This window comes from Glossina fuscipes, unplaced genomic scaffold, assembly GCF_014805625.2.
Source record: "Glossina fuscipes isolate IAEA_lab_2018 unplaced genomic scaffold, Yale_Gfus_2 86, whole genome shotgun sequence".
NCBI classification, from domain to species: domain Eukaryota; kingdom Metazoa; phylum Arthropoda; class Insecta; order Diptera; family Glossinidae; genus Glossina; species Glossina fuscipes.
The window spans coordinates 386048-401140 of record NW_023998440.1 but is presented as its reverse complement, the minus strand read 5'-3'; the positions used below and the strand labels follow the sequence as shown (position 1 = coordinate 401140).

Genomic DNA, 15093 nt, shown 5'->3' with positions numbered 1-15093 from the left:
ATATATATATATATATATATATATATATATATATATATATATATATATCTATACATATGTATATATATCTATACATATGTATATATAGTGTATGCATATATACATATGCACACTTATATGCACACGTATATGCACACTTCCATTTGTATATATAAAAGTTAAAAAACGTTGTTTGCCGTATGATTGTAATAAATTTAGTATTGTGTTGATGGTTGTGTTGCCGTATCTAGTCTTACTGGTCTCGAGCTGTATTAGATTATAAACAACTTGGCACAAACGCACATACATGCTTATATATATGTTTAAACAAACAAGCACAAACATAAACGCACACACACACACACACACTTGTATATATGTATATATACACTCGCTTGGGGTTTAAGTTAAAGAGGTTTATAACCACAAATAACAACCAACGTACATAAACATTAACACTTATGCACACATATACACTTATGTCTATATATATGAATATATTGAAAACTTGTCTAACCGTAAGCGACTCCCAAAAACCTGTTTGACTTTTTTCATTTCTTTTCTTTTTTTTCCTCTTTTTTTTTTCTTTTTATTAATGCATTAAACATAAACACTAGCGTTTATATTATTGTACTATAATGTAAACACACACTCACACATCTACACTAACGAAAATGATCTGTATGCGCCGAGATCCCACCAACACTTTAACACTTATGCGTATACATATATTGAAAGCTAATGCTGGCTAGCAAGCAATATTTTATAAATGCAGCAGCAGCAATAACAGCACCAGGCAAACATAAAAAACTTATTTATTTTCGAATATTTCAATTTTTTAAATTTTTTCGCTCACTCACCAAGAAAATTATAATTAAACGAGTTTTTTTTATTTAGATTATTTATAATGTTTTTCTTCCTTTTTTTATGTATATGTGTTTATAGATATAAAAATAAATAAAATAAATTATAAAAATCCTCAACACTTTGTTAAGAGTTTACAGAGTTTACTACGGCGGCCATTGCTATACTAAACCATCAAAAGTATACATACAATAAGCAGAGTTGTATAGATTTACTATGCAAGGAAAAAAAAAGAGAAAAGGAAAACAACGAACACTGAAATGTTTACATGAAAGCCACTGCAAAATAATAGCTCATACAATCACTAAAGTACCTTTTAAGCAACTGTGTCTACTAACTAAATAGCAACAACTGCATCTATACTTTATCTAAAATGACAATACAGTAAGGCGTCGCTTTAAGCGAAGTTAATGTCCCCATGTAATGTGTCTTACACATTTCAAACGTTGGTGATTACATCTGTTCTGTTTTTTTATTATTCTATAATTAGCAATGTATTACAGTTTGTAACAACAAAACAAAATTGCGAACGTCCTGTTAAAATGAGATTAGGAAATTGACTACTAAAAAGTCAAAGAAGGTCCATTACGATAAATACTTCTTTTTTACCTATACCTTCCAATCACTTTAATGGGCATCAAATTAGATGCTGTAGCTTACCACATAGTTGCCGTAGTCATGTATTTTAATTAATTTTAATAGTTGTTGTAGCTACGTATTTTAATTGGGCTTCAGAAATTTATAATTAAAACCTGAAAGACGGGCGAATGAACGTTTGCTGCTAACATTGACTCAAATTCTTACGCTGACCAAGAATACATAGTTTCTGATGACTGATATTTGTAATCTCCTCAAAAAATCCAACGCGTCCATATCTCATGGTGATTTTCGTAAAAATCATCAATTTATTTTTTTGTTTTTAGCACTCAATCGACGTCGAGTAGATTTTGCCAACAGTGTATATTGCTGGATGTTGAAATATATATATATATATATATATATATATAGAAAAAACTCCCGATTGACTATCTAGTTTAATTCAAAATTAAGGGCCTTAACTAATTATTGCCGCAGTAAAAAACAGCTAGTTTTTGTTCTATATAGCTACCGCCTGATTTTTTTTGAGTACAATACATTTTGGTCCTAAACACGATCAACTTGGAGAATAAATCTTCGGATGCCAAAAGTTCACTTTTCCTTATCTCTACTATCTCTATGGCGATTCAACAAATTAATGTCAGTCAGCATAACTTTTTACTAGAAAAATCGCTTAATTTGAAAATCGCGAAGAATAATCGCATACAAAAAATTTTCACTGTATTTCTTACTGTCAACTGAATGGCGTGAGTAAAAAAAAAATACCTTTACTCTCGGCTTAGTATATACACCGAAAGAGTACAAGTGCAGTGGAATTTTATTATAAAAGAATTTATTTTAAAAGAATTTACTTAAAGAAATGTTTATAGATTTAGTTAAATGATTTTAGTTAAATGAAATTTTAATCTTTACTCTGACAAAAATTCTTCTCAAAAACAAAGCCATGGCCAAGTAAGTGTTATTAACCTTTTTCTCCTCTACAACTTTTTCAATACGGCACTCCTTTTAATTGGTAAAAATATAATTATTATTTATTCATAAATTAAATTAATATATTATATTTTTAATTTCTTTATAGATCAATTACATGCATTTAAGATTTTAATTTCTAATCACGAAAATCTTATTAAAATGTTTTCTTTTAATTCGAGTTATTATAATTTCTTTGATTTACTCGATGCTATGCTGGAGGAAGATAGAGAAATGGAGATGGCAAACGCACATTATGATAAGAGGTTATTAACTTATTTTTCTTTATAATTTCTTTCATTAATTTCTCTTGTTTTTTTCTTACTCAAATGGATTAAGAATATTTTAACCTTACTTTAGAACTTTTATTATTCAAGATTTGCATTGAAGCGTTTTAACAGACTTTCGTAATATTTTGAAAGCTAAATTATTTCCAAAAATGTTGTTCAATTAATTTTCTTTTTTTTTTTTACACAACTATTTATATTGATTAGCTTTACCTAAAATCGCATTCCATATTCGCACCAAGGCCAAGAACCTAAATATTTACAGCGAAAGCGATATAATCACTTTTGTCCACCTATCCGTCTGTTGCAATCAGAAAGAAGCTATGTAGTAGTAGGTGGACCATTGTTAGTTTTCTAGAAAGTGTTGGTGATATTTGAAAAGCTTATTTCCCACTGTGATCTTTCTACTTTGCTGAAAGTTGTGCTTAATGTCTTGCATTCGACAAGATAATGTCTTCGATAAGATTATTCAGCTCTTCAAACGTGCGCTCTTGATTTTTGACGTTTCCTTCAGTTTTAGTGTATTTTAAGAAAAAAAATTATAAGAATATTATATTTTTGCAAGTGATATTTATTCAATATCCAGTATTTCTTCCAGCCCTTTTCAAGTAGCACCGTAATTGAAAGAAAGAAATTGTGATGACAAGTTTCCTTACGTTTCGTGCAAAGATTTCGCACACGTCTTTCCTATTGTTTCTTGGGGCGTAGAGAATAATCAAAAGCAAAGAAAAACAGTCGTGGCGTTAAACTTCAATTCATTTTCGTTTATTCATTTATTAAGTAACTATAAAGCCGCAGGCCTACTACATAGTTATGCAGATTCGTTTCATGGGTAAAAGGAAACTACAATATAAGGGAGTACACAGCAGCTAGGTGGCTGCAAATGCAATCATGCATCTTGCTCCATAAACCTCGTAATCATCAATTTCTATCAGCAACAAAAAATAAATTATAAATTTAGCAGCGCAGTCAATTTTCTTCTAAACGCATTCAACGAATCATAGAAGGATTTCAGATTCAGTGGTAACGCATTCCAATATCTGTCAACACGAACGGTGAAAGATCACTCGGCTGATGAGTTGGAACAACGTGGTGCTAATATGAAAAGGTTTCTATTAGATCTATAGAACTACAATTGTCCAATTTGGGGGACTTGGGGGATGGACGTTGACTGATTTTGTAGAGGTAGTTAAGCAACCTGACTTTTATACAATCGGGGGTTTGAGCGGTTTGATGATGAATTTTCCTATCTCTCACTGAAAACACTAATAAATCAACAAACGCCTACTCCGGAATTCTTTTCTCTAAAGTAATTCTTCTTTAAGGGAACACAATTTCCTCATATGTTTCGTCTTTCTATAAAAAATGCCCGCGCTGGAATATTCAGATTGAGCATCGTCGTCCATCGCCTTTTTAGAATTATTTACTCATAAATTTGTCGGTAACGTGATGTTATTACAAAGAGTGTTCCTTCAAATTTTCAGTGCTTCGCTTTATTTGTTTATGAAAATTTTATACAGACTCTCAGCTCCATGAAAAAAAATCTCAGAAAATGCTAAAGTACATTAGCTCACCCGCCAACCAACACGAATAGTAGTATCGGCGCGTACAAAAAAAAAGAAATTGACTCGATGTACGAGATGCATTTCTTTGTGATCAAACCGTTTATTAAGGAGGAGCAAAAACAGATAAGAACTTATTATCAAAAGATTGGTTCCAAGCCAAAAACATTGAAACAATGGCACATATTTCAACAAATTACCCAAAAACAAAGGCAACTGATTTCTGATAATTATTACCTCTGTACGTTAGTTGCAAAAAATGCTTGTTTGCCCTTCAATTATAACACATTTAAGTGGAAGGAAAGCAAGGGGCGAGGGGAAGGATGTACGGCGGAATGGCAAGAGAAATCACTCTATTCAAGTTGAAATTGATACATTTTGAAGAAATACGAAGCAACTTTACTCAAGCATGAGATATCAATAACAATAACTTATTTTACCGCAGAGTTATGAGGAGGGAGTGCAATTTAGATTAACTTCCCCCAGAGAATAGAAACGTTGGTAAAATATAAGCAGTTAGGTGCTTGTAGATGTTATCAGTTGTCAGTGTTAACACATAACGATTCATGTGTGGCTAAGTTTGGTTAAAAGTCAAATTGTAAACTTTTTTAAAATTATAAAGAGAAAAATATAAGAAGATAACGCAATTACACATACACATGCACAAACACGCATCGCAGAGAAAGAAATATGTTCAAAAATTGGCGTAAATCAAAGGAAATTAAGAGATGGCCTCTTATTGCCAAGGAATTGGAAGACAATAGTTTTTTAAATTTACAGTATAACGAAAGGTTTAATAAAATATCCTATTAATTATATCTTATACCATTCAAATTATAATTCCATAAAATTTTTACAAACCCACTTTGCAGAGAAACCATGATTGTGTTTGTCTATGACACGGAGTGTCTCAAAGATGAATCCGATGATCCGGTTAAGGCGGTCCTGTATTTTCATCCCAGTTGGGTTTCGGATACGCAAAAAGTGGCATTATGTGGCCAACTTATGGGTACATCTTACTTTTTAAAGGATTGCTTTTTTAAACCGCGTATCATTGCTTTGCAAAATGGAAAATTTGTCCTTAAAGAATTTGGGCGTTTTATTTTGGTAAATTATTCGTTCATAATCAAGTATTTTTAAATATAACTTTGATTTATTTCAGGCTGTTGGTACGGATCGCAATATATCTGATTATTTGCTTCAGCATCGTGTCGACTTACTAACTGCTTTAGTTAAATTTTACCATCGCGATTTGCAATTAGTTTATGATCAATTTCCTTTACAGTCTCAGTACAAGAATCTATCGGAGAAATTATATCATATATTTGAAACATATCTACCAATTTTACAATATAACGGCAACATATTTCAAAATATACCTAAGTTGCGTATACCGAAAACCGCGAGTAATATATTTTTAGAAGCCATACAAATTTTACAATGCTGTCAACAGACAAAAGGTGTATTAGGCGGTGCCATTCTGTATCATAATAAGTGAGTAGATGAAGCGACAACAAAAAAAGTGATAGACGATAATTTATTTAATACGATTTTTAGGATAGTCGCCACTCAGCTTACGGATTATGTAACTAAACAAATTGTTTTAACCGATCCTCTGCATATACGCAACACTGCTGAGCATTTGACTGCCACTGACTTTCATATACCGCATGGTGTGCTAATGTTGAGTATTTATTTGGATCAGCAACAATATCAAAAACTAGAAGCGGAAGCCCAAAGGGCTCAAAATTTGCAAACAACTCAATTGGGATCAGGCCCATTACCATTTCAATACAGTAGTAAACGTAAAATGAAAAGAGACAAGTCGTTAATTTTTACTCATATACCGGAGGAAGGCTCGTCGCAAATCTCTCAGGATTTTAGTGAAAGTTTGGAATGTACTCAACAAACCCTGACCCCCACAAAACCTAAATCTCTGCTATGTCGACCAACGCATTTGCCATTGCGTATAAAAAGCTATAACAATAAAGAATTACCTGAATCGGGTATAGCTTCTATCAATTTTGATGAAAATGATTCGTATCCCGAATTTATCGGACGGACTAGCGTCTGTTCGACACCAATGACTGAGAATAAGGTTCTTGCGGTGGGTAACATGATGTCGATTTGCGCTAATCCCGAAGATGAAAATAATTCGAACAATTGTTCACAAGATCAACAAAAAACTTTACATATGAATCGTTGCAATACTTTGAGAAAGGATTTTGAGAAATTCTTTCACAATTTTATCACTAACCCAAATAAACTGGAACGCCGTAATTCTTTGGCAGATCTTCAGCAATCTCTTAAAAAATTTTCAAAAAAAATAACGCTTAAACAATTTTCGCAAAATTTCAAGACTGATGTTAATCGTAATGGCGAGGGTGAAGCGGAATTGTCACCAGATTTCATAGAAAACGATGACGACAATTCGGAAGAGAATTCGGATAATTCTGATGAGAATAATCGTACTTCACGTACTATAACTGATCCCACATATCCTGTTTTTAATTCAAATGGTCAACCGATATCACGAAGTTTATTTCAAGAATTCTTAGAAAAATATTACAAATTGTGGGGTGAAGCCGCCGAGGAGAGTAAGCAAAATAACGAAATAGCCAATTTAATTGAAGAATTTAAAGAATTTGATACGGAATTGCAAAAATTAGATGAATCTATACGTTCCACCACTACGGCCATAAGTCAAACGACTGCTTTGAAAAAAGATCGCAACTTAAACTTGGACTTAAATTTAGAAATAAAAACAAAAACTCCTTTAGATAAGAAGTCATTAAGTTTACCTTTGAAATCGATTTCATTGGCTACGCCTTCTATGGATAGAACGTCCACAATATCTTTGATTAATCGCAAACAACTAAGTAACGGTGTTCCCCTTACGCCACTAATGACGAAATTATCAGTTTTAGCTTTAAATGAAGATCGCTCTGTTTGGGATTCCACACCTGGAACTGGTATAGAAATTCAAACACCTTTAGCCGCATCGAAAATTTTTACAGCTAAACGTAATTCTTTAAAATGTGAGGACGCTGTCGATGCTTTAATTACGCTGCCGGCTCATTCTCAAAATGCAGATGGGCTGCAAAAAGCCGAGTTATATATATGCGGTCAGCAGAATATGACATTAGTGCTGATTATGGAATCGGGTTGCTCGCAGCAACAGAAAATTGTACAGAAAATGGTAAGATTTTTGAACTTTTTTTTTTTTTTAACTAGTACTATCTCTAGTTTATCAACTATTAAAAAATCGAGTGCAGTGCTAATGTGACGATTAAGTGTATCAAGTTTACAATGGACACGGGAATGAGCCGCAGATCACAAATTTAATTAGGTTATTGTAGAGGCATAAAAGTCAAGATAGTGTACGAATATAGACTTATTTAGATGTAATTGAGTTTGTGAACAGAATAAATTTTTAGTGTCCTAAGTGTAATGCAAGACCACAAATAAAGTGGTTCACACCTACAGTGACTACAAAATGAAAATCGAAAGTGGAACGTTGTCAAACCTTTATACTATTATTATTATTATAATCAATTTCTTAGTCTTAAAGTCGTAGTATCTAAGGCTATAGACTTTATTGAAAACCCGATCAAGCTTGAGATTTGAGCACGCGTCACACATTAATTGCCTACTCTTCCACTTAGGCGGACATATGCAAAACTTATTCTAAACGGAATACTGGAACGTAAAACATTTTTATGAATAATAAGAAAAGACTGGTAAAGGATTAAAATACTTATATATAATACTCTAAAAAATTGCTAATAAAATCACATAGCATGTGCAGGGGAAATGAAGAGGAGTTAACAATAGACTATTGCATGCAGCAAAAATGTATTGCACTTTTTCACTATGAAAGGAAATATTGTTTTTCTATTAGAAGTAAACCTGTTTTTTTGAATGAATTAACTTTTCCTATAATCTCACGAATCGTTATGTGTCGATCAGCTTCAATCGTAACCTTTAGTTATCATCATAAATGGTATTTGGTGTACTGCAACGCCGTAAAGCTTTGAAATAAAAAAATCAAAGCATCTTCTATTTTAAAAGTTATGTCGCACTACTATAATACAATGGATCTCTTTGAAAGTTTGTTAAAAAGTGAACATAGGCCCGCTTCAAATAACTATATATACCTTTAACTTAAATTATTTGGTTTGCTAAACTAGAAAGAGTGATTTTAACCTGTGCTGGGAAAAATCGTAAAAAATGTGTGGACTACCTAATATATTTAAAGAAAGCTTAATAAAAGTTAATAATATTTTTTTTAATTGTTTTATTTAACTAACTTTATTTAATATTTTATTTCAGTTCGATATTTGTGTTGCTAAATTTCCCCATATGGAGTCGCATTTAAATCAGACTTTAAATATTAATGTTGATGGTGAGCAACAACGCGATGGCAGCTACAGTTTTATGTGTATCGATAGCAAGTGGGATGCTTTGCAACGCAACGGACCATGGAATCCAGTTGAAATTAATACAATCGAGTGTATGCATACCGATCTATTGCGTAATGAACAAGTGACTGATTTAATTTTAAGATCTTATGATTCTATATTCTATGCATATAAATCGGGCAGAACTGAGATATTTTATAAAGAGCCAGCCAAAGAAATATCGGGTATACCGCCACCGTCCGATGTCATGGGTAACGTAATAACGAAAGCTAAAACGCATTTAGAACGCGATCATTCCTACGTAATGTTTTAAAAATCTAGCGAAAATAATTTTTCGAAAATTACAAGCAAAAATTTACACTGACAGATACTTAACACTAATTAGCAATTTAGTAGAAATATTAACGATAAAAAAAATTATATTCGGTTTAGATCGAATTTTTTCACATCCACCACTTAACATATGCATGGTATTTTTAATTTACGGTCTTATGGTAACTCTAAGGAAGAGTCCGACAAAAACAAGTTTGGAAGTTGGCGTAAAGATCTTAGTCAGGGACAAGTCAAACCGAATTTATAGCTATAAATTAAAAGTGTTTTAGTTGTCAAAATAAAGGGAAAAGTTATTGATTTCTCGGTAATTACATGTGGACTCATGAACCGAATTGATTGATTAACTTACGAACTTTACAAAGTTTGTTCATTTAGTTAAAGTCTTTCTTACATTGCAATCATTGTTACAATGGAGAGACAGATAGACAGACAGTCATGATTAAATCAACTCCAATTTCAATTCACCCCGAATAACAATGCGCATCCGATTTGTTATTCTCACAATCTATCAACATTTCAAGGACCTAATATATTTTCCGTGGTGGTGTATAACAAGGACGATATGTTAACATTTACATATTTTTTTAATTGAAATTGAAAAATAAGAAAATTTTGATTGGATATTTTGTACAGTTATGCGCTGTGTACGCGTTGCTTTTTATCGAAAGAGCTCTGCTTTGCTGCCTTGATAGGCTTATAAAAATTTAGTTACTTTCTCTTCTAAGTACAAACTTCGAAATTTTTTCTTCGTCATATTTTCTCTTCCCTTTTATTTATTTATTTATCTTTTCTTTTTTTTTTTTGTTAACTAATTATAATAAAAAATCTTTTAAATGAGTGATGAACAATGTGAAGAAAGAAACACATTCCTTAAATTAATTTTTACCACTTTAAGTTGCCGTTAAGCAACTGAAAAGGAAAGAGGAGAAAAAACTTTGTGCCAATTATTATGCCGTCGAAATGCTTTTTCATGAAAGCGCTTACTTATAAAAAAAATTTTTTTTATTACTATTAAGAAAATTTAAGGATTTATGCGATAAAAGTTTTAATTATTTTTTAAAAAACATTTTAAAGTTCCACTTTTAAATAAATTATTGTGCAATATTTTTTAATAAAAATTAATTCTAATTCTAATTTTTTTTTTTTTTTTTTTTTTAATATGCTTTCTTGATTTAAGTTTGATTTTATATTTTGTGATAATTATTTTAAATATATTATCGAAAGTAGTTTATGTTATTAGTTTATGACTCATATGCAACATAGTTGAATATCTAATACAATTAATTAAATTTTTGTAGTAATTTTAAACTTTAAACCAAAAATACAAGTAACTTAATATATTAAAAATTTTCAAAAAAAAAAAAAAAATGAAGCTTTATAATTTTGATCAATCACTACTTTAAGCCATTAAGCAGCGAAAGGAATGTTCTCTGTATATTGAAGAATCTTGCTTGTTGGCACAGTAATGCCAAGGCTTCAAGCGTAAAGGTGCCTATTTTCTGGTTCGTAATGTTAAATGCTAACAATTTTTATTACATTTTGCACCAACATCTGTTAGAGTTTCATTTTATGTTCGATAACGTAAAACTTTGATTTAAAATGTAACCGTGAAGCTGCCGCTCGTTCATTTATTGCTTTAAAAGAAGCGATTACTTTAATACTGAATATCACATTGCAACTGCTGTATATTTATTATGTATTCAAATACATACAAACACTATACTGAACGCGGTTCATCATTAGATACCCTACATTCTAACCAAACGACGGCTTTTCAAAATTTTCAGTAGCATTCGTCCTTGGGCCAAAAAAAAGTCTCAAAAATTGCGAAATATATGTTGAGCACAGGTAATAAGACGGACAGACGGGCAAATCAGCTTACGCAAACTCACACAAATTTAATATATCCTTGTACCACAAATGGTGTAGAGTACAAAAACAAGGAATCATTGACTTAATTATAGTCCTACCGAAGAGGAGCCAAAGCGAATGTAATTACTTTGCCAGTTATTCTATCAAGATTATATTTTGCGTTTCCTTCATTGCTTCACGTTAAGCAACACCAAGGGATATTACTTTCTTAATTGAATTATTCTGCCAATTTCTTAGGTTCGGTTAAGAGACTACCTTTCTTTGGCTTTCTTTCGAGCATCGTTCTCGAATATTGGAATTTAACGCTTATTTACTTGAAATTTCATATTTTTCCATATAAAATGTTCCCTACAAGATGTAATAAACTTTTTCTTAAAGTTAAGCAAATAATCCAGTTTCTACACCTTACACCAATTGTGGTAGGTATGATCGTATACTATGTTTGCTCGGATGTATGTAAGGTCCAGAAGAACTTGAAATAGACCACCTCTTATTATGCCGATCGATTCAGAATTATTTTTTAAATAGATTTGAGTTGTACGTGTTGTTTTCTTGCGCTTAACCTACACGTCGTAGTTTTCCAGATATACTTCGATGAAATTTAGTACAAATTCGGATAATGATTCCAATCGGACCACTTTTTCGAAACACTTTCCATAATAATTGCACGTGTCGATGTAATTGTACGATATTTAACGATGCGCTCTGGCCCACTATACTGTTGTCAGTTGGCGTTTTATCAAAATATTTATACGTATGCATTGTAGGATATTCCTTTGCTGGAGAAGTTTAGATTAGCCATAACTGCCCAAACTGAAAATTAGTAATAAAAGCTGATGACCTCCCTCTTCAGAGAACTATAATTATCATAAGAAAGTTTATAACTCGATTGTGCTAACGCATTCCTTCCGCTATCGAACTAATGTAGCACAAACAATAAAAGATCGTTCAGCCAAAGGTGTCTGATATTATCGTAAAAGGTTTTCTATTTAATCTTAAAAACCTTAGAAGTGATTTAGCAAACGAAATTTTAGGCAGTCGAGGAAGGAGGAAAAACCATAAATGAAGAAGAAATGTGGTTTCCGACTTGGACATTATGAACGAAGTTTACGATACTGTTGACAACACGTTAAAGGGTATTCAAGTGTGCTCCCTAACTTATAATTTCACCACTTTGAACCTTTTGTTTTGATTTTGTACTTTTCCCATTTTGTAATTCAAAAATCAACTAAATTGAAATAAAGTTCGAATATAATCGTCAGACACTACGCGTTTTTAAATTTTTGATTATCTGATCGACGGCCCATTTTACAAATTTTTTTAATTAGCCTAGAATTAACATACTTAGCTTGTGGAATTTCGCTCTCCAAGTAAAAGACTTGAGATAAATTCGCCTCATTATTATTTAGAAAGTGATTCTGAATGAACCTACGCTCGTCTGTCCGTCTGTCCATTTGTCTGTTTTGTTGCAACTTTACATACATACTCCTTTTACTTTCAAATAGTTGGTTTGTGTAGGTGTTCTTTCGGCCCATTGTTGCTGTCCAAAGATTGAGCTAAGAAGACTTAAATAAGTAAAGTGCATAACGAACCGTATTAACAGACCGAAGAGCCCAATGTATGGCCTGCATGCAGTTTGAAAGGGCATAAATATTTTTAAGTTGTATCACACTTCAAGTGCGAACAGTTAACGTAAGATTTAGTTTATCAGCAGATGCATAGTCATTAAATGAAGTGCGATAAAATATCATATATTTTGCTCGCAATGAAAAGTGAAACGAAATTTTGAATTAAAATTTAATGAAACGCACTAATTTCCGAAATTCTTTGACGATGGGTCGAAATTATTTAAAAGACTTTAACTATCGGTTATTCGTGACATTGGGATTAAAATTCTGTCCACGAACATTTATCTCAATCTTATTTTTATTATTCTATACTAGGTGAGTAAATTTAAAACTGTCGACCATTTAATTGTTATAACATTTTTTTGCGTATTTTATAATAATAAGTGAACTGGATCCAACTGGATCAAGATTTTCAAATTGAATTGTGGGCATCTGGAATGCTCTGGGTTCATAAAATGGAATTATTAGTGAAAAACTGTAACACATGGTCCAGTCGCACCCATCGAAGTGTTCACAGCCCCCAAACCGATTGTATAGCGCAGATATCGCTGATCAGAAGTAAAACCACAATTTCTTCAAAGTTGTATCACTCGAAACTTTCAACGCGATATTTACGGTATCAGCTGTGTTTTCAATTTGCATCCGAATGCCTTCAAATTTTAACTACGACTTGGAAACATAAACGATTTCCTAGTAACACTCAAAAGATTTTTTTTTAATTCAAAATCAAAATTTTTTCATTTCTATGACCAACTTATGAGTAGCTTTTTAAAGCAAGCAACATCCAATCGACGCCATTTCTTTTACATCAAGTTTTATACTTGGCCGTCAGATTTCGAATAATAGATTCGAAAAATGTTTCATTTATTTTTCTAGATAGAAAAGTACAGTGTGCAGTGCTGCATGGATGAGATGTTTACCTTATAAAATGTTGATCGCTTATTTCTTTATTAGCAATATTGGCCTCAATAGGATTTCATTTCGTTTCCGCCATAATAGAACTAGAAATTATAAGAGCTTCGTTTTATTGATAACCTCCATATATGTTGGAGTGTATGATCCAAACTCCATACCGTCAATTTTTTTTTTTTAATTGCTGCTGTGGACCAATTTTCGCCCTAAAATATTCCTGATGGGCATTATAAATTCTATATGAGGTGGGATCCAAGAAATAGGCGCATGTCGTTCTACACAATATTTATTATAATAAACAAAGTTTCATCGTAAAACATTACCCTTTTCGACGTAAAAGAGTTAACTTTTCCTGAGAATCCTTATATACGGTGCTATCCAAAAAATATACCAACGTGGTCGGAATTCGGTAAGGATGACTTCCTTGTCAGTTTACTATTGAACCAATTTTCACTACGACATATTGAAAGTTAACTCTTTTTACCATTCACAGGCTGAGTTTTCGTAGGAACAGTTATATGAGAGCAGATTCTCTGCTACGCGTTTTTGTCACGATCTTCATAAGAGCATTCTTAGTCAACGACCCTCTTCTGGTTCGCATCCCATTTCTTATTCTGTCAATAATAAAAATAGCTTAACTTAATTGTAACGACTATCTCGCTTAAATTTTTTATCTCTTAATCGTAAATTTTTCTTAGAAAAAATTTCCTTCCAATCCGAGTGCGAATTGAAAACATTTTGCAATTGCTATCGAATACAAGTTTTTCCAGTTTCTTTGCAGACGCAGTTTATCTGTATTAAATTTTTATGTTGTACAAAATTTTTTATTATTATCTTTATATTTACCGAAAAAGTGTTAATTACACAGTCACTCACTATCAACTGGCATTGTATATTTATTTGTGCATTTCATTTAAAAGCGTCACCCCATTAACGGTTATTTCATAACTAACAATAAATTCCAAAAAAAATTTATAGAACATGTAAACATTTTTCATTTATGCACATTTGTAATTATTATTATTATTATTATTATTATTATTCTTATTCTTATAAGTTTGTACACTAATGAAATAAATTCTCAGATTAAAAAGAAAGCATTGAAAACGAGCAACGCAGGCTCTCGGCCCTATTATAGAAAAGAAAATTAGATAATGAGTATAGTAGTTTTAATAAAGTAATATATTATATTGTGATATTGCGATCTGTGGCTGATGTCAGGATGTCCATAGGATCAGTTGTTCCAAATGCAAGTCTTCTGAAAAACGAAAAGTTAAGGCAGTCACAAAGAAAGCGTTTTATTATGAGAATTTGTCCACAACTGCAGCCAGGAGAAGAAGACTTCTTCTAGATGCATTGAGGCATTGCAACTGCATTGTAAAGGCGAACTCGCGAATTTGTTTTAATCTTGATTTATATAACGCATGGAGGGTTAGCAGAGGAAGGTCGCTGATGATTTTTTTTCCAAGGTATCTTTGAAGGTCTACGATATCGTTCATAATTAAAGATGCAGACATAGCAGACTTCGCCGCTCGATAAGCTTGCTCATTTCCCAGTAAACCTATACGAGTTAGTACCCAAAGCATTCTAAGTTTATCGCCGCATGTTGTAGTACTAAACTAAAATCTTAAATTTATTTTATTTAAAACAAACAGACCCAGAAACCTAA

General features: G+C 32.0%; 3 protein-coding genes across 5 annotated transcripts in view; 2 read left to right on the top strand and 1 right to left on the bottom strand.

Moving 5' to 3' along the window:
* Nucleotides 1-809, bottom strand: part of LOC119638274 (semaphorin-1A) — a 48797-nt gene extending 47988 nt beyond the window's left edge. Inside the window, exon 1 of the mRNA XM_038034968.1 lies at nt 636-809. The gene's annotated coding sequence lies outside the window, so the exon portion shown is untranslated. The remainder of the gene's footprint in view (nt 1-635) is intronic.
* A 1417-nt stretch (nt 810-2226) lies between these two features.
* On the top strand, nt 2227-10052 carry LOC119638251. 3 transcript variants are annotated; one of them, XM_038034922.1, is made up of 6 exons: nt 2227-2391; nt 2519-2675; nt 5131-5365; nt 5421-5752; nt 5816-7457; nt 8591-10052. In XM_038034922.1, the coding sequence occupies exons 2-6, from the start codon at nt 2572-2574 to the stop codon at nt 8990-8992; spliced, it is 2715 nt and encodes a 904-aa protein (XP_037890850.1). In that variant the 5' UTR covers nt 2227-2391; nt 2519-2571; the 3' UTR covers nt 8993-10052. The 3 variants fall into 3 exon arrangements, with proteins under 3 accessions (XP_037890850.1, XP_037890851.1, XP_037890852.1); XM_038034923.1 differs by lacking the exon at nt 2519-2675; XM_038034924.1 differs by lacking the exons at nt 2227-2391; nt 2519-2675 and adding an exon at nt 3914-5037.
* A 2593-nt stretch (nt 10053-12645) lies between these two features.
* Nucleotides 12646-15093, top strand: part of LOC119638267 (protein singed wings 2) — a 7292-nt gene continuing 4844 nt past the window's right edge. Inside the window, exon 1 of the mRNA XM_038034945.1 lies at nt 12646-12827. Coding sequence (XP_037890873.1) covers nt 12685-12827 — 143 coding nt within the window. The 5' untranslated portion in view covers nt 12646-12684. The remainder of the gene's footprint in view (nt 12828-15093) is intronic.

Excerpts from the sequence above, each read along its gene's own strand:
- LOC119638251 (XM_038034922.1), top strand. The coding sequence starts at position 2,572 with ATGTTTTCTTTTAATTCGAGTTATTATAATTTCTTTGATTTACTCGAT. Across the intron at positions 5,753-5,815 it reads GCCATTCTGTATCATAATAA|GATAGTCGCCACTCAGCTTA; the intron begins GTGAGTAGATGA and ends TACGATTTTTAG. Across the intron at positions 7,458-8,590 it reads AGAAAATTGTACAGAAAATG|TTCGATATTTGTGTTGCTAA; the intron begins GTAAGATTTTTG and ends ATTTTATTTCAG.